This window comes from Saccopteryx leptura, chromosome 2 (assembly GCF_036850995.1).
Source record: "Saccopteryx leptura isolate mSacLep1 chromosome 2, mSacLep1_pri_phased_curated, whole genome shotgun sequence".
Lineage (NCBI taxonomy): Eukaryota > Metazoa > Chordata > Mammalia > Chiroptera > Emballonuridae > Saccopteryx > Saccopteryx leptura.
The window spans coordinates 265,774,488-265,796,176 of record NC_089504.1 but is presented as its reverse complement, the minus strand read 5'-3'; the positions used below and the strand labels follow the sequence as shown (position 1 = coordinate 265,796,176).

Genomic DNA, 21,689 nt, shown 5'->3' with positions numbered 1-21,689 from the left:
GTTTATGAATAAATGTAAGTGAGCGAAAAAAAATTTATACAATATTATTTTAATAAAAATACAATTATATTCCGTATAAATATCCAAACTGTATCACAATCAACCGAAACAATATTTAATTAATAGAATGAGCTTGAAGGGGTTATATTGAAAATAAAACAATTATTTCGTTTTACAAACAGCCTGGACACGTTTTCAGTTATCAACTGCAGCTATTGTCTATGCTACAATGTCACTTAATTCAGCACACTTGACCACAAAAATAACAAATGGCAAACTCCGCCTAAAAGAGTGTGGGTTTCACATCGCCACTAAACGTCAAACAGTCCATATCGAGTACAGACGAGTACAAAAGTTGTAAATCTTTATAATGGATTTATTTTTTTAATGAAGTATCACGAATCCATTCGACCAATTATTGGAAGTTAACACTAAATTAGTCACACTAATTCTTTTCCGTATATCACTATCTTCTTAAATATCTCTATTTCCAATAATCAAAGATCCTTCCGCTTCTGAGTAGCTGAGACTTTTTTTTTTCAGGGACAGAGAGAGAGTTAGAGAGAGGGATAGATAGGAACGAAGAGAGAGATGAGAAGCATCAATCATCAGTTTTTCGTTGGGAGACCTTAGTTGTTCATTGATTGCTTTCTCATATGTGCCTTGACCACGGGCCTTCAGCAGACCGAGTAACCCCTTGCTCGAGCCAACGAGCTTGGGTCCAAGCTAGTGAGCTTTTTGCTCAAGCCAGATGAGCCCGCGCTCAAGCTGGCGACCTCAGGGTCTCGAACCTTGGTCCTCTGCATCCCACTCCGACGCTCTATCCACTGTGCCACTGCCTGGTCAGGTGAGTAGCTGAGATTTTAAAGTAGCGGAGAATATTAAAAATTTAATTGCAGGCCGCATAAACTAATTACGCGGGCTGGATCCGGCCTGAGGGCCGTATGTTGGCCATGCCTGGCCCAGACACTTGAATGAGGCTGTCTTGGATTGTATCATTCAAGTCAGGCTGAGCCACTGGATGACTTAGTCATCCAACCTGACTCAGATGGTCTAAGACAGGGGTCCCCAAACTGCGGCCCCCTGAGGCCATTTATCCAGCTCCCGCCGCACTTCCGGAAGGGGCACCTCTTTCATTGGTGGTGAGATCATCCTGTGCTCCTGGAGTACTGTATGTGGCAGCACCACAAAGCGTGGCCTCGCTCACGTACAGTACTACTTCCGGTGACGTGGTACGCACGCGTCACGTCTCCGGAAGTGCGTCTTATCACTTGTTACAGCTATAGCAGTGACAAATATGGAACCAGACATTGATCTCATTAGCCAAAAGCAGGCCCATAGTTCCCACTGAAATACTGATCAGTTTGTTAATTTAAATTTACTTGTCTTTTATTTTAAATATTGTATTTGTTTCCATTTTGTTTTTTTACTTTAAGATATGTGCAGTGTGCATAGGGATTTGTTCATAGTTTTTTTTATAGTCCAGCCCTCCAACGGTCTGAGGGACAGTGAACTGGCCCCCTGTGTAAAAAGTTTGGGGACCCCTGGTCTAAGAGATAGGAAACCTTTGGAGATTTTGAGCAAAGTGGTGGCATGATCTAACCTAGACTATAATAGGTTCCATCTGGCTGCTATGCTGAGAAATGACTGGCTTTGACCAGCAGGCAGCAATGGAGATGGTAAAATGTGATCAGACTTTAATTAACGGCATTTGTTGAATGGGAAAAAAGAAAAAAGAAGAATAAAAAATGATTCGCAGTTTTCAACCTAAGCAGCTAGAATAGTGATTTTGCCATTTGCCAACATGAGGAAGATGATACAAGTAGGTACAGGAGGAAGAGTCCATTTTAGGACAACAGTGAGTGTAAGCACTTGCTATTATTTTTTATAATGATGGTAAGTTTGAGATAATTATCATACATTCAAGTGAATGCAACTGAAAATTAAAGAGTCTGGGGTTTGAAGGAAACTTTTGAACTATAGATACTCATTGGAACTTATTAGCACATAAAGGCGAGAGCTGAGAAGGGAACAGTATGTCCTGGAAGTCAAATGAGGCCCAAGAACTGAATATTGTACTGAACTTAGTGGTATGGAAGTCACTGAGGACCTTGTTAAGACAATTCTGGTAGAGAAGTGACAGCATGAGTAAGCCCCATGATTGACTTCAATAGAAAATAGAAGACAAATTGAGTTTACGCATCTCTATCTTGGAAAGAGAGGCAGTAGATAGAGTGATGGATATGTGAGGGTCAGAGAGTTTTTAAGATGGGACTCATTTTTTTTTAATGGGATGGAATAGGATCAATGACAACATGGGAAAGATTCAATGGAGAAAAATACAAAAGGATGAAAACAAGAGTCTCATGAATGACACAAGGGCTTGTTTAAATATTGTATGTGGTTAGTCTGACTAAGTGGTGGTGCAGTGGATAGAGTGTAGACCCAGGACTGAAACCCTGTGGTCGCTGGTTTGAGCACTGGCTCATCTTGGTTGAACGTAGGGTCACCGGCTTAAGTGTGGGATCAAAGAGATGACCCCATGGTTACTGGCTTGAGCCCAAAGGTCACTGACTTGAAGCCCAAGGTTGCTGGCTTGAGCAAGGGATCACTGGCTTGGCTGGAGCCCCCCAGTCAAGGCACATATGAGAAGCAATGAACATCTAAAGTGACACAACTATGAGTTGATGCTTCTCATCTCTTTCCCTTCCTGTCTCTCTCTTTTTCTCTCTAGAAAAGAAAAAAGAAAACATCTAGGCTGACTCAAAGAAAGACTTTCTAGAAGAAGAAACATTTATTTTTTTAGAGAGAGAATTAACTCACTGATCCACTTTAGTCGTGCCTTGATTCTCATACATGCCTTGACCAGGGAACCAACTAGCAACCTCAGGCTCAAGCCAGTGACCTTAAGGGTCTAGCCAGCCACCTCGGCATTCCAGGCTGACGCTTTACCCCCGTGCCACCACCGGTCAGGCCAGAAGAAATTTTTCAAATGCAGTATGAAGTCCCAAGAAAAGAAGTTAAAACTGTAAGGTAAGTAGAAGAAAGCTGTTCCCTTTTTTTAGTTAACCACAGCCTTACTTTAGGCTGTACAGACATCTTTGGGAGGCCATTATTTTGCCACCTATATCAACTACATGGCCTGGACTATACAACCTTAAAGTTTAGGGTGACTGCATTTAAGATGGAAAGTGATATATTCAAAGCTGTCAGGACATATAAAAGCTTTAGCATTTGTTAACTTTTTACAAGCCACACTGGTTTTTCCTTTTGAAGCAACTTACTATTTATTTAAGCTTTAAATTTCATACATGCAAAATTATATTCCAAAAAAAAATAAATGCATTAGGAAGGCTGAGATTGATGAGAAAAGTCTGTTCAGATTATACATACACATATATAAAATGTTTATGTATATTATGTAACAGCAAATATATGAACAAATCAAAAAAATAAAGTCCTACAATCCGAAGCAAATAAGAGTGTAAAATTATAGCCATAGAGTCCGTATGCTATATGGTTGAAGGCATGGAGTCTGGAGCCTGAGTCCTGTGTTCAAATCATGTCTCTGCTACTTTGTATATGACCCTATACTTAACTATTCTGCTTCTCTGTTTGCTCTTCTATAAAATGAAGCCAATAGTATATACCTCATAAGTTGCTGTGAGGATACAGATAGAGTTAATAAGCAATGTTTGGAATAGTGTCTGGCACAAAATAAAGTTGTTGACGTATTAGAAATCATGGCGAAAAGTATGAACCAGCAGCCTCTCTCTATAAAGTTATCATACCTCATTGTTACTCTACACAAGCTTCACTGTTAGAACTGAAAAAACAAAAGGCAGGTTAGCACTGCCAGATTATAGGTGACTGGAAGCTAACCCAAGACCCATATGGCAGAGGGTTTAGAGCCCTGGTCGGCAAACTGTGGCTGATGAGCCACACGTGGCTCTTTGGCTCTTCCACAAAATACCGCGTGTGGGCACTACCTTGATAAGGAATGTACCTACCTATATAGTTTAAGTTTAAAAAATTTGTCTCTCAAAAGAAATTTCAGTCGTTGTACTGTTGATATTTGGCTCTGATGACTAATGAGTTTGCCGACCACTGGTAGAGCATAAAATTAAGAAGCCTTTTAAACAACAGACAGGTCAAAATGACTCCTAAAAACATATTTTATAAAATCAAAAGATAACACACCAATTTAAAATAAAGGATATTAACTCAAGATCGCCTTTCAAAATTTCACAAAGACTTAAAATAAAGGATTTATCTGTATGGCTACAAAATCAGGATATACTGCACACACCTCCCAAATGCAACACAAAAACAAGTAAATCCTGACACAAAAGAACGCAATTCCCTGTTAGCATTTACAATGACAACGAATTACTCATGCTGACACACTTCTGAGTGCTGCCATCACCTGCAGTTCACATCAAAGAGTGGAGAAGACAGACTGTTATTTCAGGTATGAAGAATCAGTGGAGGTAACAAATTGGAAAGCAGAAAACCTGAAGCTTACTTTATTAGCTTGGCATTGCATTGTATCATTTGCTAACACACTTTACAGTACATGGCCATATGCCCAGATTGTAAGTGGTTCTCTCATTTCCCTCTTACCTCACCTGGGAAGCTGCGGATCTGAAATGTGTACCAGTGTGTCCACATTTAGGTCTCAAATGAAGAAAAGTAACTCATGCCTTATCAAGAAAGATGAACATGTACTTAGTCACTCAGTCTAGCCCCTCCTAATTAATTAAGGTTGTGGTCAAAACGAAATGACTGAGCCTGACCAGGTGGTGGCGCAGTGGATAGGGGCATCGGCCTGGGATGCTGAGGACCCAGGTTCAAAACCCCAAGGTCACCAGCTTGGGCATTGGATCATAGACATTACCCCATGGTCACTGGCTTGAGTCCAAAGGTTGCTGGCTTGAGCAGCGGTTACTGGCTCTGCTGGAGCACCCCCCCCCCCATTTCAAGGCACATATGAGTAACTAAGGTGCCAAAGCTAGCAGTTGATGCTTCTCATCTCTCTCCCTTACTGTCTCTCTCTCACTTAAAAAAAAAAAAAAAAAAGGAATGGTTGAATTTAAAGTTTTAGAGGTAGAAGAATGACAAGGTCTAAGATATGATATGGGCATATCTGAAGGTCATTATATTAGAGAGATTAAGAGACTAAAAAAATAAAAACAAAAAAGGAGAACCACATTTTCGAATGAGTGTTCCAAAAAAATACCAGTTTTGTCATACGTGACATAACTTACAGGAACACTAACCTCTCCCTTTTGGAAGCTTCATAATCTACATTAGCATGTTACAACTATGAGAAGTCCTAAACAAGAATCCAGTTCAACCTAGTAGTCTTAAATTTATTTTGCCTTGAAAATACTGAGAATCCTAACATTTGTGAATTTCCCAGAGAATTAATGTTCAGTGGAAAACTTTCTGAGAAAAGCTAGACAAAAAGACATCATGGAATCTGCTTCTAAAAAAACAAGACAGAGGCCCTGGCCGGTTGGCTCAGCGGTAGAGTGTCGGCCTGGCGTGTGGGGGACCTGGGTTCGATTCCCGGCCAGGGCACATAGGAGAAGCGCCCATTTGCTTCTCCACCCCTCCCCCTCTCCTTCCTCTCTGTCTCTCTCTTCCCCTCCCGCAGCCAAGGCTCCACTGGAGCAAAGATAGCCCCGGAGCTGGGGATGGCTCCTTGGCCTCTGCCCCAGGCGCTAGAGTGGCTCTGGTGGTGGCAGAGCAATGCCCTGGAGGGGCAGAGCGTCGACCCTGGTGGGCGTGCAGGGTGGATCCCGGTCGGGTGCATGCGGGAGTCTGTCTGACTGTCTGTCCCTGTTTCCAGCTTCAGGAAAAAAAAAAAAAAAAAAGACAGCAACCTGCATGAAGCCTTCAGCACTAGCGAGGATGTAAGGCTACCCGTCTTCTTCAACAGTGCTAAGGCCAAAGTAAACAGTATGAATTCTCTGCTGCCTCTGGCAAAATCTGCCATGTATTAGTCCCTACTGTTGCTATAACAGATTACCACGAATTTAGCAGTTGAAAACAACACAAATGCATTATTTTACAGGTCTGAAAGTTAAAAGCCTAAAGGGTTCTAGCAGGGTCAAAATCAGAGTGTCACCAGGCCTGTGTTGCTTTACAGAGGCTTTAGAGAAGAATCCCTTTCCCTGGTGCTGGAGGGTGTCTGCATTCCTTGGCTTGCGACCCCCCTCGATTTCAGCAGGATGCTATCTCCCTGGTTCTGATTCTTCTGCCTTCCTTTTCTACACATAAAGGATACTTGGGATTACATTTGGCCTACCAAATAATCCACAATCTCTTATTGTAAAGTCAGTTGATTAGCAACCTTAATTCCTTTTTGCCATGTAACAATATGTTATTAGATTCTGGGGTTCAAGATGTAGACATCTTTTAGAGGGATGGGGAGGCACCTCATTCTGCCTACCACACTTAACAAATACTTTTAAATGTGCACATTCTGTCATTCAGGTGTACCGAAGGATATGTGTGTATGAGGATGTTCATTACAGCATTTTCGTAACAAACCAGTTCTACATCAGCACTTAAAATTTTTTTAAGTTTACTTTTAAGAAATATACTTTACAATACATGCATTTACAACCACTAACTGTGAACCATCTAAAATACAAATATTGCACTGCCAAGTGTGTTCAGTGGTCAAAGAGGGAGCAGACTAAAGCCAATCTTTCCAGCATGGCACATAGTGACCACGGGGAAAAAATAAAAAAGCCAGTCCCAACTCTGCCACTGATTAGGTACTTTAAATCTCATTTTCCTTCTCTACAAAATGCCAATCTAGTTATACAAGGTTATTGTATACGAGAGCTAAAGACAATTATATAAAGCTTTTGAGAAGTATAAAGTACTAGTAAAATGTAAAATGGTACCTTTGAGGAATAGTATACGGCTTCACAGTAAAGACCCCTCCAATACCGTATAGCTACCCACCCAATTTAAAGACTACATTAGCAAGTTCTTAATATTGATACATACATAAATGCAGAAAAGTAATATAATGCATAAATTAGGCTCTTTTCCCATGTGGAACTATATTGGGTTTTATACATACATCTTCTCATGTAATATTCCCAGTAATTCTATCACTGTCATTTTATAAATCGGAAAATACAGAGCAGAAAACTAAAACTAGAGAGGTTCAAGGTCACATTGCTATACATAGCAGTGCTGTGATCTGAACTTGGGACAACCTAATTACAAAGTAGGCCAATCTTAACTCAAAGGCCTTGCTCAATCAACTCACCACAACATGCTGCTGTTAGGAGGCCAAAAAGACCCCTGTCTATGAGTTCACAGACAACTGAATTAATATTTTTTTTTAAATTAGAAAGTAATTAATGTGTTAACATTTTCTTTTCCTCTTTTATAAACCAGAATTGGTTTATAACCAACATGTCTTAACATTTGTGTTGTGCTCCTTAAAATGTTGACTTTTCATTAAAACAAAACAAAGCAAAACAAATGATTATTTCAGATAAATAAATGATTGTTTTGGTTAAACTAAGCAGAATTTGAGAGATATGTATTTCATAGTAGACATTAAAATACAAAAATTTCACTTTAGAATATCTTGCACAAACTATGTATGCATTATGTACAAAATTTTGCAGATGCCCTAAGATACTTTTTATATTCAAATTCATCCTATTTGTGGTGGTTCTATTAACACCATGCTTTTTATCTTTTTCCATCCAACCAAAAAAAAAAAAAAATTCAAGCAAGCATACCTTTATTTCTTGTTTGAATACCGTCTTCCAACCATATTTTACTTTAATTATCTCACTACCAATATCTAATCACTCCCTAGAGCAGGGGTCCCCAAACTACGGCCCACGGGCCACATGCGGCCCCCTGAGACCATTTTTCCGGCCCCCACCGCACTTCTGGAAGGGGCACCTCTTTCATTGGTGGTCAGTGAGAGGAGCATAGTTCCCATTGAAATACTGGTCAGTTTGTTGATTTAAATTTACTTGTTCTTTATTTTAAATATTGTATTTGTTCCCGTTTTGTTTTTTTACTTAGAAATAAGATATGTGCAGTGTGCATAGGGATTTGTTCATAGTTTTTTTTATACTCCAGCCCCCCAACGGTCTGAGGGACAGAGAACTGGCCCCCTATGTAAAAAGTTTGGGGACCCCTGCCCTAGAATCTCAAAGAAAATTTGGTTAGGTTGGCACCTGATAACTAAATAAATAATTAATGAGCCTGACCAGATGGTGGCGCAGTGGATAGAGCGCTGGACTGGGACGCAGAGGACCCAGGTTCAAAACCCCGAGGTTGTGGTTTGAGCACAGGCTTATCTGGTTTGAGCACAGCTCACCAGCTTAAACCCAAGGTTGCTGGCTTGAACAAGGGATCACTCACTTGGTCTGCTATAGACCCGGTCAAGGCACATATTGAGAAAGCAATCAATGAACAACTAGGTGCTGCAATGAAGAATTGATGCTTCTCATCTCTTGCCCTTCCTGTCTGTCTGCCCCTCCTCTCTCTCTCTCTCTCTCTCTCTCTCTCTCTCTCTCTGTCACACACACACACAAATAATAATTCATGACCTTTCTAAGAGGCAGTATTAGTAAAACACATCCTAATATACAGTACCCTAACAGAGCAATGGAATACTAAGCCTTTAAGAAAAGGAGAGGAAAATAACTTATGTGGTTGGTGAACCAATGGAGTTTTAAGAAAACAGACAGAATATTAATGCACCAATACAACAGTTCTTTTAAAATAACTGATTTTAGGATCATAGTTTTCCCTTCAAGACAGACACACAGAAGAAAAATGCCATCAAGACTACACATAACAGAGATAAGAGTGTGGTGTAGCCAGAGGGTAAGGGGGTGGGGGGACTAGGTAGAGATGGGCTAAGGGCGGGAAAATGGGAACCGAAAGAGATTTTGCTTGGGGTGATGGTCACATGATGCTGGGTGCAGATCACGTAGTACACTTGAAACCTTTATTGCCTGACCTGTGGTGGCGCAGAGGATAAAGTATCGACCTGGAACGCTGAGGTAACCAGTTCGAAACCCTGGGCTTACCCAGTCAAGGCACATATGGGAGTTGATGCTTCCTGCTCCTTCCCCAACCCCCTTTCTCTCCCTCTCCCCTCTCTAAAATTAATAAATGAATGAATGAATGAAAGAGAAACAAACCTGTATGGTTTTGAGAACCAATGTCACCCCAATTAAATTAAAAATATACTGTTTGAAGTGATCAAATATCCTAATTTGTATGAGCAGTGTGAATAAATAAATAAAATTCCTCAAAGAAGCTTACACACAAAAAAACCCTGAAAAAATGTTAGTCATCAAAAAGGTTCTGCATTGTTTTCTTCATGAGACTTTAAACCAGCGGTTCTCAACCTGTGGGTCGCGACCCCAGCGGGGGTTGATCGACCAAAACACAGGGGTCGCCTCATTGGCTTTAGGCGACCCCTGTGTTTTGGTCGATCGACCCCCGCCGGGATCGCGACCCACAGGTTGAGAACCGCTACTTTAAACCATTAAATCCAAAGAGACTTCACTTAATGTGTTGACCCTCTCCCCCCTATTTTTTCCCTCTTCTCTCACCTGCCCCTCCGTTCCATGTCGGATCTCAACTGGTAAAGATTCTATAAAATATGTCCTATCAACTCAAAGATATTTTCAGAATTACATGTATTCACTAAAACTCGGATCTAATAATGTTCCAAATAACTAAGTTTTGCCTAAGATGAAGCTACTTTCCAAAGTAAGGTAAGGAAACTGAATCTTTATGTGCCTCACAGGAAGTAATGCGGGCTCTCAGTACCTCCTGTGCCTCTCTATTCCAATAGGAACAGGTACAATTAACATTAGCCATTCAAACATAAATTGCTCCCATAAGATTAATGACCAGGTTTGCAGAAGAAACCTTAGACTCCCAAAAGGAAACACAGAATGAGACAGTGACTAATCAAAATCTCTTTAATTTATGACCTAACCTCACTGCCAGTCTGATCTAATCATGTTTACACCAAGCAAGCTCTCATTCCTAACCCCAAACCTTTCTGAGTTCCTCAAACGCACTGCCCCAGGCACTTACTTATTCTGCCCCCTTCCCGCTCTCCTCTTCCCTTCTTCCCTTCAGTCTTCACCTGGCTAATCCTACTCACCCTTTAAAACTGAGCTGGGGCTCAACTCTCAAAGTTTCCTCTGCACTCCCAGACAGAAGTCCCACTTACCTCAGATAGTCATGGCATCCCTTAAATGAAATGAAATGGAAACATTTAACATAGTACTTGCCAAATTATATTGAAATATATGTGCAACATACATTTCCCCCAGAATACCACTATCCTAAGGTACAAAAACCACTTCATTTATTTCTAAGGTATATTCTCAGAGCCTAGCACTAGTATCAGCAAACATCCCGTAAGTGTTTTACAAAAACAAAAGTATGAGGATTTCATTCAATACCTATTATGCAAACAGCATTTTAAAAATGCTGAGACATGGTCTCTATCATACTCAATCTAGCTGCAGAGATAATTCACTTATATCAAATGAGATCGTTACAAATTTAGGAAATTTTAAATACCAAATGACTAAAAGACAGGAAACGCTACAAGTTCAAAGAATGCAGAAATCCTGGGGTACATAAGAAGTCTTTACAGAGAAGGTGAAGCTTATCTAAGATAGAGGAGAATGGTACCTCTACGGGGAAATGGCCTGGGAAGTGAGATTAAGGCAGGAATGGCTAAACCATATTCAGAAGAAACTAAAGAGATTACTCTGGCTAGAACAGTTGGTTCCTATCAAAAGCTAAGGAGGTATGTGGCAGACGTAGATAGTGAAGGGTCAGCTTGCGGAAGGCCCTCTTGGAGTTTAAGCAAAGGAAAGCCATATGCAAATGCTTTTCAGGAATATTAATATAGAAATACTGCAAAAGATTAACTGGCAGAGGGACAGGTGGTGGGGAGTCTGAACACGTGTAAACCTTTGTTATTTTAATACTGACACCAATTTTATGAGATTAAAGAAATCAAGACTATGCCTGACCAGGCGATGGCACAGTGGATAGAGCACAGTATTGGGACGCAGAGGACTCAGGTTCAAAACCCCGAGGTTGCCGGCTTGAGCGCAGGCTCATCGGCTTGAGCGCAGGCTCATCCGGCTTGAGCATAGGCTCACCAGCTTGAGCACGGGGTTGCTGGATTGAGAGTGGTATCACAGACATGACCTACGGTCCCTGGCTTGAGCCCAAAGGTTGCTGGCTTGAGCAAAGGGTCACTTGCTCTGCTATAGGCCCACAGTCAAGGCACACATGAAAAAGCAATCAGTGAACAACTAAGGAGCTACAACAAAGAACTGATGCTTCTCATCTCTCTCCCTTCCTATCTATCCCTAGCTGTCTCTCAAAAAAAAAAAAAAAAGTAAAGAAAAGAAATCAAGAGCCAGAGATGCTGTTAGATCAAAACAGAGAGTGTAGAGGACAGTGTTTAAAGCCCAAAGTCAATGCTTTCTTCTTGCTACTGGCAGGAACTGCAGGCAAGGTACCAGTTTTAGGACGACTATTTCAACAGTATGGGTATAAAGCTGACAGGAGTTAGAAGTGACAAAGGGGAAAATCAGAAGGCAACATTCCCAAGATGGGACATGTGTGAAAGAGGGGGAGGAAAAGGGGAGAACTCAGAGGTGACCACATGGTTTCAAACCCGGACAGGAGGTGTGGTAGCACCTTAAGGAACAGGGTGAAGAGAGTAAGAATTGAGTTCACTTTTAAGAGCATGGAGTTTGCTATGACAGAAAGACTTCTAAGATAAGGAAATGTGCAGAAGGCAGAGTTGCAAAATGATGAGCGTAGTCAGTGTCAGAGGCTAAGGTTCAGACATTATACATAGATCAATTTATACAGTGCTTATTATGTGCCAGAACCATTCCAAACACATACACATTAGCTCACTTGATCTTTATTATCTCTATGGGATAGATACTATTATCTGCACTTTTCAAATGTGGAAACTGAGGCACAGAAAGCTGAAGTAGCCTGCCCAAGGTAACACCGCTACTATCTGGATCCAGGCAGTTCCAACCCAGAGACCATGCTCTAAACCAGGGGTCCCCAAACTACGGCCCACGGGCCACATGCGGCCCCCTGAGGCCATTTATCCGGCCCCCACCGCACTTCCGGAAGGGGCACCTCTTTCATTGGTGGTCAGTGAGAGGAGCATAGTTCCCATTGAAATACTGGTCAGTTTGTTGATTTAAATTTACTTGTTCTTTATTTTAAATGTTATATTTGTTCCCGTTTTGTTTTTTTACTTTAAAATAAGATATGTGCAGTGTGCATAGGGATTTGTTCATAGTTTTTTTATACTCCGGCCCTCCAATGGTCTGAGGGACAGTGAACTGGCCCCCTGTGTAAAAAGTTTGGGGACCCCTGCTCTAAACCATTACATTCAACTGCACTCGGTTATGCATTATTTTGTTTATAAAATCAACATATTTTATAATAGTTTAAGCCTATTAAATAGTTAAACAGTCTTTGAATAGCAGACATGATATCGTATATCAATTTGTCTCCCCACTACCTACCACAATGATCTATATTAAACTGATGCTTGATAGATTTTTAAACAGTGATGATGTGGTGACTGCTAAAGTACTATTAGTAGATGTGATTTCTGAACAAAAGAAATGTTGAAAGAAGGAAAAAGAGAGGGATAGGGTTATGCCTTTCTTTGTGCCAGTGGTGAGGTGAGGTGGGGCAGGGAAACAAAATAAGGAGCAGGGTAATGAGCACCAGGGAATTACAGTGCTGAAAACAAAAGACAGAGCTCAACAGCCTCCCCTACTGCCCACGTCTATCTCTCAGCCGCAAACTGTGTAGCAACTCCACATTTACTGTGGGCCTGGGAAAACTACTTGAGGGTATGTTCTTGTTTTATCCACAGGGACCCAGGATATACACTGGCCCAAACTGAATGTTTACTGGTGAGGTGGGGTGGGATGGTAGGATGGTAGGATGGTAGGATAGTGGGATAGTGGGATGGTGGGATGGATGGATGGATGGAGGAGGGGTGACTAGAAGAGGGACAAAGAGTCAGAGACAAAGGGAAACAAGAGTGTGGGTGTCAGAGAGAAAAGTAAACAATCAGCAGATAAATTTGGCCTTAGGTGCCTTTGGAAATACTAACTCTAATGAAGTGCTAAGGAAAACGAGCCAATTACAAGAAATTAAGAAAAAATAGATGGTAAGTAAAAGGAAAAATATACATAATATTGGGCACACTTAAAATTGTTAGCCATAAAAGAAAGGTAAGAAAAGGTGAGCTCAAAGGAAAAACAGAAACAGGAAAAGATTTTTAAGACAATACTGAGATTAGTCCTCAAACAAGAAGGCTAGAAAGAGAAAAACTGAAGACTGAAAGGAGAGAACGCTATGTAACCAAAAGCACAGGTAATGGAAGGGAGTCTGCAGAACTTTGGTCAAACTTGCTTTTCCCTTTTTGACACCTTATACCAGCCTCCCAGTCTTCAGAACTCCCACCTGCACATCTCTACTTCTCTGTAACCTACCTTATCTAAGAAAAACTTAGAAAGGCCTGGCCTGAATGTATTAAATAGGAGTGAATGAAATTTTTAGAAATGTATCTAGAATAAAAGAACCATGAGATGTTCCTCCTGCCTGAAAATCAATTTGCCCAATACCTACTTTTAAAAGTATGATCCACCTATCAAAACCAAGATCAAATCTTACTTCCTCCAAGATACCTTCCTCACTCACCTTTCCCTCTGCTGGAAGCTCTTCCCTATACTCACAGAGTACTTCTGTTTCTCCAGCATGGCACTTACCAGTTCATCTACTATGAGTGACTTCAATGTCCTGCTCCAGTATCTCTGAGTTTCTCACAGGCAAAGCCCCTGTAATTGTGCTTTGCACACAGTAAGTATTCAATAATTGCCAGTAAAATAAAACACACTCAAACATGTACACATTTTTATGGTAGTCTAAACATGCTAACAAGCCTATTACAATCTAAAAGAAGCTGGTAAGAGAAGCCTAAGAAGTCATCTGTGGCTTAAAGGAGGAGAAAACAAGAAAATAAATCTATACTGAGCATATAATATTTTCTAAATCAGTGGTTCTCAACTGTGAGTGAATCTGCACCCAGAGGAAACATTTGGCAATGTGTAGAATTATTTTTGGTTGTCACAAATAGAGAATGATACTGGCATCTAGTGGACAGAGGCCAGGGATGCTGTGAAGAATCCTGATACACAGGACACCCCCCACAATCAAGAATTGGCTCAAAACATGATTCAAGTATCAGTATGTGTCAAGGTTAAGAAACTTTGTTCAAAGGGAAAAAAACAAGAGTTGGAACAAAATCACTACCTGGTCTACTTGAGACTCCTAAAGTTTTCTTAAACAATTAGTAGTCACCTCCTCTTCCCACTGAGTAAAAACTGGGTCTGAGGGAGGTTCAGTGAAAACAACTTCCCTAAGCAGCTCCACTTACATGCTAACAAGAAAGGAGTTAGTTACAAGTTCTCACTTACCATGTGACATGTTTTGCCAAAAACTCCATCCCTGTGTTTTCCTAAAACTGCTGATTAACCTTTCTTAGTTACCACCTCTTAAACCACTGATAAATCTAATCCACAACAATTCAACAACCAAATTAAAATATAGCTTGATTACAAACCTTAAATGGCAATCTGATGACTATTTGCCAAAATAACCACATGCAGATGAATAATCCACTATCCAAAAGACATCTGCTTAATAATTTATTCTCTAAACATGATCAATCAGTTAAACTAATTCACCTAAACTTTCAGGTCTTCATTCATGCAACCAATAAAATAAAATAAAAAAACAATAAAATAAAACATCTGAAATGCTAGCCTGCTTTAGAGATGTAGCTGGAGGCTGCAAGCAGTATTTCTCCACTGTAAAACAAACTCACCCTTTTAATGTCCCAGCCACCCTCCACTCCGAAAATGCCTCAATAAAAACTTGCTACACCAATGTGTCGGAGTTTACTATATAACATATCTTAAAAAAAAAAAAAAAGAGAGAAAAACTCAGCAATTGCTTCATCTACAATGAAGGTAGAACACAGCAGCTATCAGACAGTAGTGAACCATAGACTAGAGCAGGAAGTATACATTTTGAATCCAACTGAAACCACAAGGGAAGCAGAAATTAACTGCCAAAATGATTTAGCCAGTCAATATTGAAGCAAGTAAAATAATATTAACAGCATTATATGTGTGTGTGTGTGTGTGTGTGTGTATAAAGACTCATAAGCCTCAAGAGAATGTCATCCCCCCCCCCCCTCAATTTTACCATGTTTGGTAAATCCGCCATGTTGTGCTAATTTTCTGGGACCAAAGCTGTTTTAAATCCTGTACATGGTGGGGTGTGTGTGTGTGTGTGTGTGTGTGTGTGTGTGTGTGTGTTTTCAGAATGTGCTACAGGATTTATTGATGCTTCCAAGGTGGTGAATACCCAGGCCGGCATTAATAGGCAGAACATGGGGCACACATGATTTAGTATACCTATTCCTCCCAAATGCTCCCACTAACATCCCAATTCCTCAGGCTAGGTTCAAGTTCTGCTTGCTCTGTGATCCAGTCTCATCCCCTCCCTTTATCTCACTCAGGTCTAAGACTTACAATGATACATTTTATCCTACAACATATTGGATATTTTCATAACCCTGTTTTCCAGAAAATAAGAACTAGTGCAATTTTTTTTCAAACTTAGAAATATAAGGCCTCCCCTAAAAATAAGACTTAGCTCGTCTTTAGGAACACAAATTAATATAAGACACCATCTTATTTTTGGGGAAACAGGGTAGCATTTAAACAATAACTTTGTTGCTGTTATAGTAGTTCTATCTCTGGTAACAAAGTTTCTGACAAAAAAGGATGCCATTGGAATGCAGCCTCTTCACTAAGAGGTATCATTCAAAAACAAAAACAAAAACCAAACGAACCAAATGGGTGCAGTAATTTGTAGATCTTCCCTATAAAGGGGACTAACACCTGGAGTTAACCTCAAATAGATCTTACTGAAAAACAGCACAGAAAGAAATGAAAGAGCAAAAGAGGAGCATTGTGAAGGGAAGAGAGGAGGCAAGTTGGAGGGAGTACAGTGTATGAACAGTTGGCTCCCACAAGGGCAGCAGATGTCATTCAGTGGCACCTGTGCCACCTTTTATAACAGGATTTGACCTGTCTGACTGGTATTCCCTGTGGCTATGATTATTCTACTTTCTCACCTTCTAAAATAACTTCGATGATGTCTTCCATGTCTGGTACTCCAATACCTCCCCACCCCTGCTTTTCCAACTTTGACATGTTAATTTCCATATTTCTATTCTTTCAAATGCTATTCTATTAAAACGACTATTATACCTCACCTACTATCTCATCTATGGCCTATCCTCACTCTTCTCTTGCACCATATTTAATAAATCTTTTCTATATTTAATACATCTTTTTCTTTTATTCAACAGAGGTGTCAGACTTTAAAAAATCTTTGCATTGTCACAAATCAAAAAAGAAAAGACTGAATCTCCCACCCACCCCCAAACTGGGTAATAAATTTCCAGTGTCAGTCTAGAATTCCCATATTTTAAGACCATTTCTTTTTTAAAAAAAAGTGTAAGAAAATGATCTCAGGTTTCACTTCAAAAAAAATGACACTTTCCTTCTAACAACAAAAAAAGTTTCATCATATTTTCTTGCTCTGATAACCACGTTGTTTCTCGTACCAAAGACAGGTTTTCCTATCTTTCAACTCTGCTCCGTTTCTACAACTCAAGACTAATGCATCCACTTGAGTAGAATTCCATCTCTTTTTTGTTTTATCGATATTTTTTACCTCATATCTTCATCTCTTACTCTTTAGAAACACCACCCTGCTCCTCGTTTGCTGCCACTCACCATCTCAATGCCAGACACCCCAGCTCGCAAACTCTAACAAATTACTTCAGCCGAGATAACTAATTCTCATCTACATGAGGGAAGAGCTGTGGCTATGCAGTTTAAAAATTGCCCAGTCATGGTCTTACACTGACAAAAGTAGGCAAGAAAACTCTTCCTAAAGTCAAGGTCACAAGGAACAACTACTACACCCCCAATTACACTCATTCAGCAATACCCAGCATCCTGCCTGAGTTGTCTATAAAAACCAACAGTTCCTTTTTACCAAAGGAAAAAAAAGTGAACATAACGCTTCCCTTGAAGACATTCTCTAGTCTCCTCAGACCTTAAATAGAATGATTACCTTAAAAGGAAGAGGGGAAATTTGGGCTGGTGTATGCCTTTCTCACTAGAAAGGCTTGTCTCAGACTATTAGCCCTAAGGCTTGTTTTATCTACTTAGGACAGATGTGCAACACTGAGAAAGATTGGCTTCCAAGAATCTGTAAGGGACTCCAGGTCTTATACCTGTTCCATTTTACCTGTTCAACCATAGCTAGAAAATAAAGGTTATTCAAACATTGTGTTCACTTTTCTCCCTTTTAAGAACTCAATTCATTTCCAGCTGTCTTCCACTGACTCTACAACCTAAGTCTTCCAGACCATGTTGACTTACAAAATATAAGACGTATCAACACAAAAGTCTCTCGAAGCCAAGTGATCATCCCATGAACATTCCCACTAGCCTCCCAATCTACTTTTCATAACACCTTTTTAGTCCCACTACCACCACCTTATTTCTGGCCTTTAACTGTCCCTTACACTACATTGGTTCAGCTTCCAAAATATAGCTTTGAACACATGAATTCCTTTCTAAACAAATTATCAGATTCTCTATTGTTCATCCATTTTAACTATAAACTACAGATCATGATCTTCAAGATAGATGCTCTCAACTATGGGCATCTAATCATGTAGACTTTACCTGGTCACTCTATCCTGCTTTATTTTTTCTTCCTAGTACTTCCTAGTCACCAACTGATAAACACATTCACCTGTTCGTTTTGCTCACCATGATATCCTCAGTGCCTAGAATATAGTAAGCTTTCAATATACTTGAGGAAAGAATGGATGACCCAGACATGTTACACAATACAGCTGATGTAGACTTAGAAGACCTACATTTGAGTTAGAACTTCCACATACCAGCTATATGATCCTCAACCATTTAAATTAACTTCCTTGGGCTATAATTCCCCATCTGTACAAGGAAGGGGCAAAACTTAATAACTTATAAAATTAAATGTTTTTCCAGCTGTTATCATTTTATTTCTTGTGTAAGTGGACTAAACACTTCTCCTGGCCCCTTACTTCCCTGTCTACATATCTCTGTTCAGTTTCCTTACATTTAGATCCATTCTTCTTAATCCATTCCATTTAATATTGGATAAGTAATATTGGATAACACTGGACCATTTTAAGTGCCATTTTCTCCTTGAAGCCTAACAAACTGTAAACTCTGTAAGAGGAGGGTGGAGTTCTACTTTTCTATGGTCAGCAGCTGGTACAATGCCTCCTATACAGGTGATTAACAAAATGACTGATGAATCATGAGTGTATGAATAAGCAAATAAACAAAGGATGCTTTTCCTGATTCCCCCCAATTGCTCAGGTAATCTCCTGCCCTTGGACTTTTATAACACTTGGCATCTTTTATGATACTTACCAATTTCATTGTGCTGATATTAACTTGTCTATTATACACTAAACTGCCTAAACGTTAAAATCAAGGACCATCCTGATGATCAGTTTCCGTATGTCCTACTATAGCATCTACCATAGAGCTTTACCACAGGTGTATTTAAGTTTATCTGACATATTAAACAATAAACAGGTATTAAAGGAGGAAAAAAAAGATCTTGATATACGGATAGATAGCCTTTCAACTACCCTAATAGTCACTGGGCACGTATTTGTGTGGATCCCTGTCCCTGCTAAACTCAGGCATTCAACCCATCAACACTTTCACTTCACTAAAGAGCTAAAATGACTTTTCTGCTCGTATCAGACTCCTACCCCATCCATTTCCTCCTTCGCAAGGTATGAAACTACTTTTTTAAACATCTTCCTATAAGCCTGCTTTTCTTAGTTCTGCTCCTAAAAGACGAAAGAACCCATTTTAAGGTTTGCCTTCCCCTTCTCTAAGCAACAGCAACTCCCCAATTAATTTCAGGTTCTAACAATCTTATTTTTCTCTACCATCAAGATTTTGACCCTTGTTTACCTCTACCTCACCTTCAAGTTCTTAATTCGGCTTCCATGGAACCGTCCTGGTTGCACAATAGCTAGTGCCTTTCCATTCAATGTGCTCTCGCCATCGTGTACTTGGTTCCAATGTGTCTGTATCTTTCCTCTCCTAAAATATCTATCAATCGACCCCCACACTCCACTCCAGACACGTCTACCAGCACACTGTATCTATGCGTCATTCTAGGTCCGACACACAAGTTCCTTACATTACTCTTAAAGAATGGTATCGCCCGACTACATTGACTCTAACCCAGTTTCTTCTGGGAAGCCAGCCCCGTCCATTGTACCTTTCTTTCCTCACTTCCCCATCCATTCCCCCGCTTTACGCCCCCACCCACACTCCGCCAACCAACTACAGATGGCATTAACCCTCAGTATTTCCAACCCAAGAATGAAGAATAAACTCCACTTTCCTGCGGTTTCTCCCTCCTCCAGCCCCTCCTCCCCCAGCCCCCTACACAGCCCAGGTGTGCAGGTTTTTACCCCGTCTTCCGACCACGCATTGCTCCAGGCAATCCCATGACCCACCACGTTCTCCCCCGCCACGGGGGTCAGACTCCTCCACACCCACCTCCACTCGGGGTCGCCGCCGCCCCTCGCCAGCGAGCCCGCGACCCCGAGCGCGCGCACATTCTCACGCTTCCGTAACCACCTTCCCCGCACCGAGACGAGCCGGCAGCCCTGGAACTCAGCCCGGCCCGCGGGGGCTCGGCACCCCGGTGTGTGGCCGCCCCGCCCCCTCCCGCGGTCCCCTCGCAGCCCCCGCCTCCCCGCGGGGGAAGGAGAGAACACGGCAACTCCCCCGCCACCCCGGATATACCACCTCTGTGTCTGGGGCTCCGAGCCCCGATCCTCGGCCCGCTCCCTCTCCGTACGGGGTCGGACTCGGCACTCACCGGAGATACTGAGCGCTCTGCAGGCTCATCCTCCGCCGCCGCGTCTTCCCGCGAAGCCTCTGGGGGTTTCTCAGGCTCCTCGGAGCGGCCCCGCGGCACCGCGGGTGCTGGCGGACGCCGCCATCTTGCTCTCCTCCGGCTCCTCCTCGCTCGTCGGGGGGGTGGGGGTGAGTGAGGCGAAGGGGAGGGACCGGGGAAAGCTGCTCACGCTGCTGCTCCAGCCCGTGGGGCGCAGGGACACTCCGACCCGAGAGGAGGGAGGGGGAGGGAAGAGGGGAGGGGAGGGGGCGGGGGAAAGGGGAGGGAGAAGCAAAGGAAGGAAGTAGGAGTCCCTCTCGCGAGAGTTCAGCGGTGCCGACCCCTCCGAGTGATTTCCGACTCTCTAGCACTCCCTCTTAGGATCAGCTACCTGGCGGCTGTTGTGCGGCTGCTGGGTAGCCGGCTGGAGGCGCTTGGCGGCTTCCGGCCAATCCACTCCTCTGCCCCGCGCGAGGGGGCAACCCCACCTCACCGGGAACATCGAGCCCAAATCTACCGGGAGTTACACTCAAAGTCTTCCCCTGTCCTTCCACTCGATATTTCTTTTCCTTTTTCCACCCCTCCACTCATCCCTCCCGGAAACGGAGCCCCTTCCACCCACAGTTCCGCCCGCTAGTCCCGCCCGCCAGTCCCTAGACTCCGGACTTCACTCGCGCCCTTAGTTAGCTCTGTGACGCTGAGGACCCCCTCCTCTTTTCTGCGGCCCCTCCCCGTAGGGAGACTGTCGGAGGGGGTAGGGTGGAGCCCAGGGAGGAAGAGAAAGAAAACCAATCGGATTGGATTGGATCAGCAGCTGCCACGGCAACTGTAGGCTGTAGTATTGTCATAGTAACCGATGTGTGCCGACCCGGTGACCCTCCTTTAGCGAATAGATAATCCGGGAAGGTGCCCAGGGTTTCCCCTTGGCTTCCCTTACATCTAAAGGCCTCCCGTAGGTTGGGAAACCCGGTAGTTCTCCCGGGCGGTGAAGTTCATTTCCTCCTCCCTTTCCCCTTCCCGCAGCGTTGGGGGAAGACCCCGAGGCATTCACCGTGGGCTTTTCCACCCGCCTGAGGGCGGGAACCACCTCCATAGTTTCCTCTCATAGCCTGGCGTGTAAAAAAGGCCGGGCCTGCGAAGACGATGCAGGGCCCGAAGGCTGGCAGGCGGCGGGCTGGAGCAGGGAGGTAGAGGCGGCGGCGCTGGGCTGCTTAGTGGGCGAGGGGTTTCCCCACAACGAGCTCGGGAGAGGCGGGATCCCGACAGAACGGGGTCCCTGAGGGAGGAGAACGGCACACGACAGCCGCGATCCCTCGCCTGCCGACAGGGACATCCGACTTTTCCCAGCGGATCGACCCCCTTATAGAAATCCCCTAAACCCCACCCTCGGCGACCGAGCCTCCTCGGAGTTCCCCTGCGGCCTTCCTGAGCCACCACCTGCCGCACGGAGATCAGAGTGAGCGAGGAAACACGTTCTAGAAGACTAACCAGTAGGCTTAGACCCAAGGAGGTGATGA

At 42.6% G+C, this 21,689-nt stretch overlaps 1 protein-coding gene across 3 annotated transcripts in view; it reads right to left on the bottom strand.

Moving 5' to 3' along the window:
- SMG7 (SMG7 nonsense mediated mRNA decay factor) overlaps nucleotides 1-21,368 on the bottom strand; it is a 69,050-nt gene extending 47,682 nt beyond the window's left edge. For 2 of the 3 annotated variants that reach the window (XM_066361700.1, XM_066361702.1), the window contains exon 1: nucleotides 20,155-21,368. Coding sequence is in view for 1 of the 3 variants with exons in the window: in XM_066361702.1 (XP_066217799.1) it covers nucleotides 20,155-20,183 (29 nt within the window). In the remaining 2 variants the exon portion in view is untranslated. Of the gene's footprint in view, nucleotides 1-19,829; nucleotides 19,912-20,154 lie in introns of those variants that run through there. The other variant, XM_066361703.1, reaches the window with a different exon arrangement.
- Nucleotides 21,369-21,689: the final 321 nt, after the last annotated feature.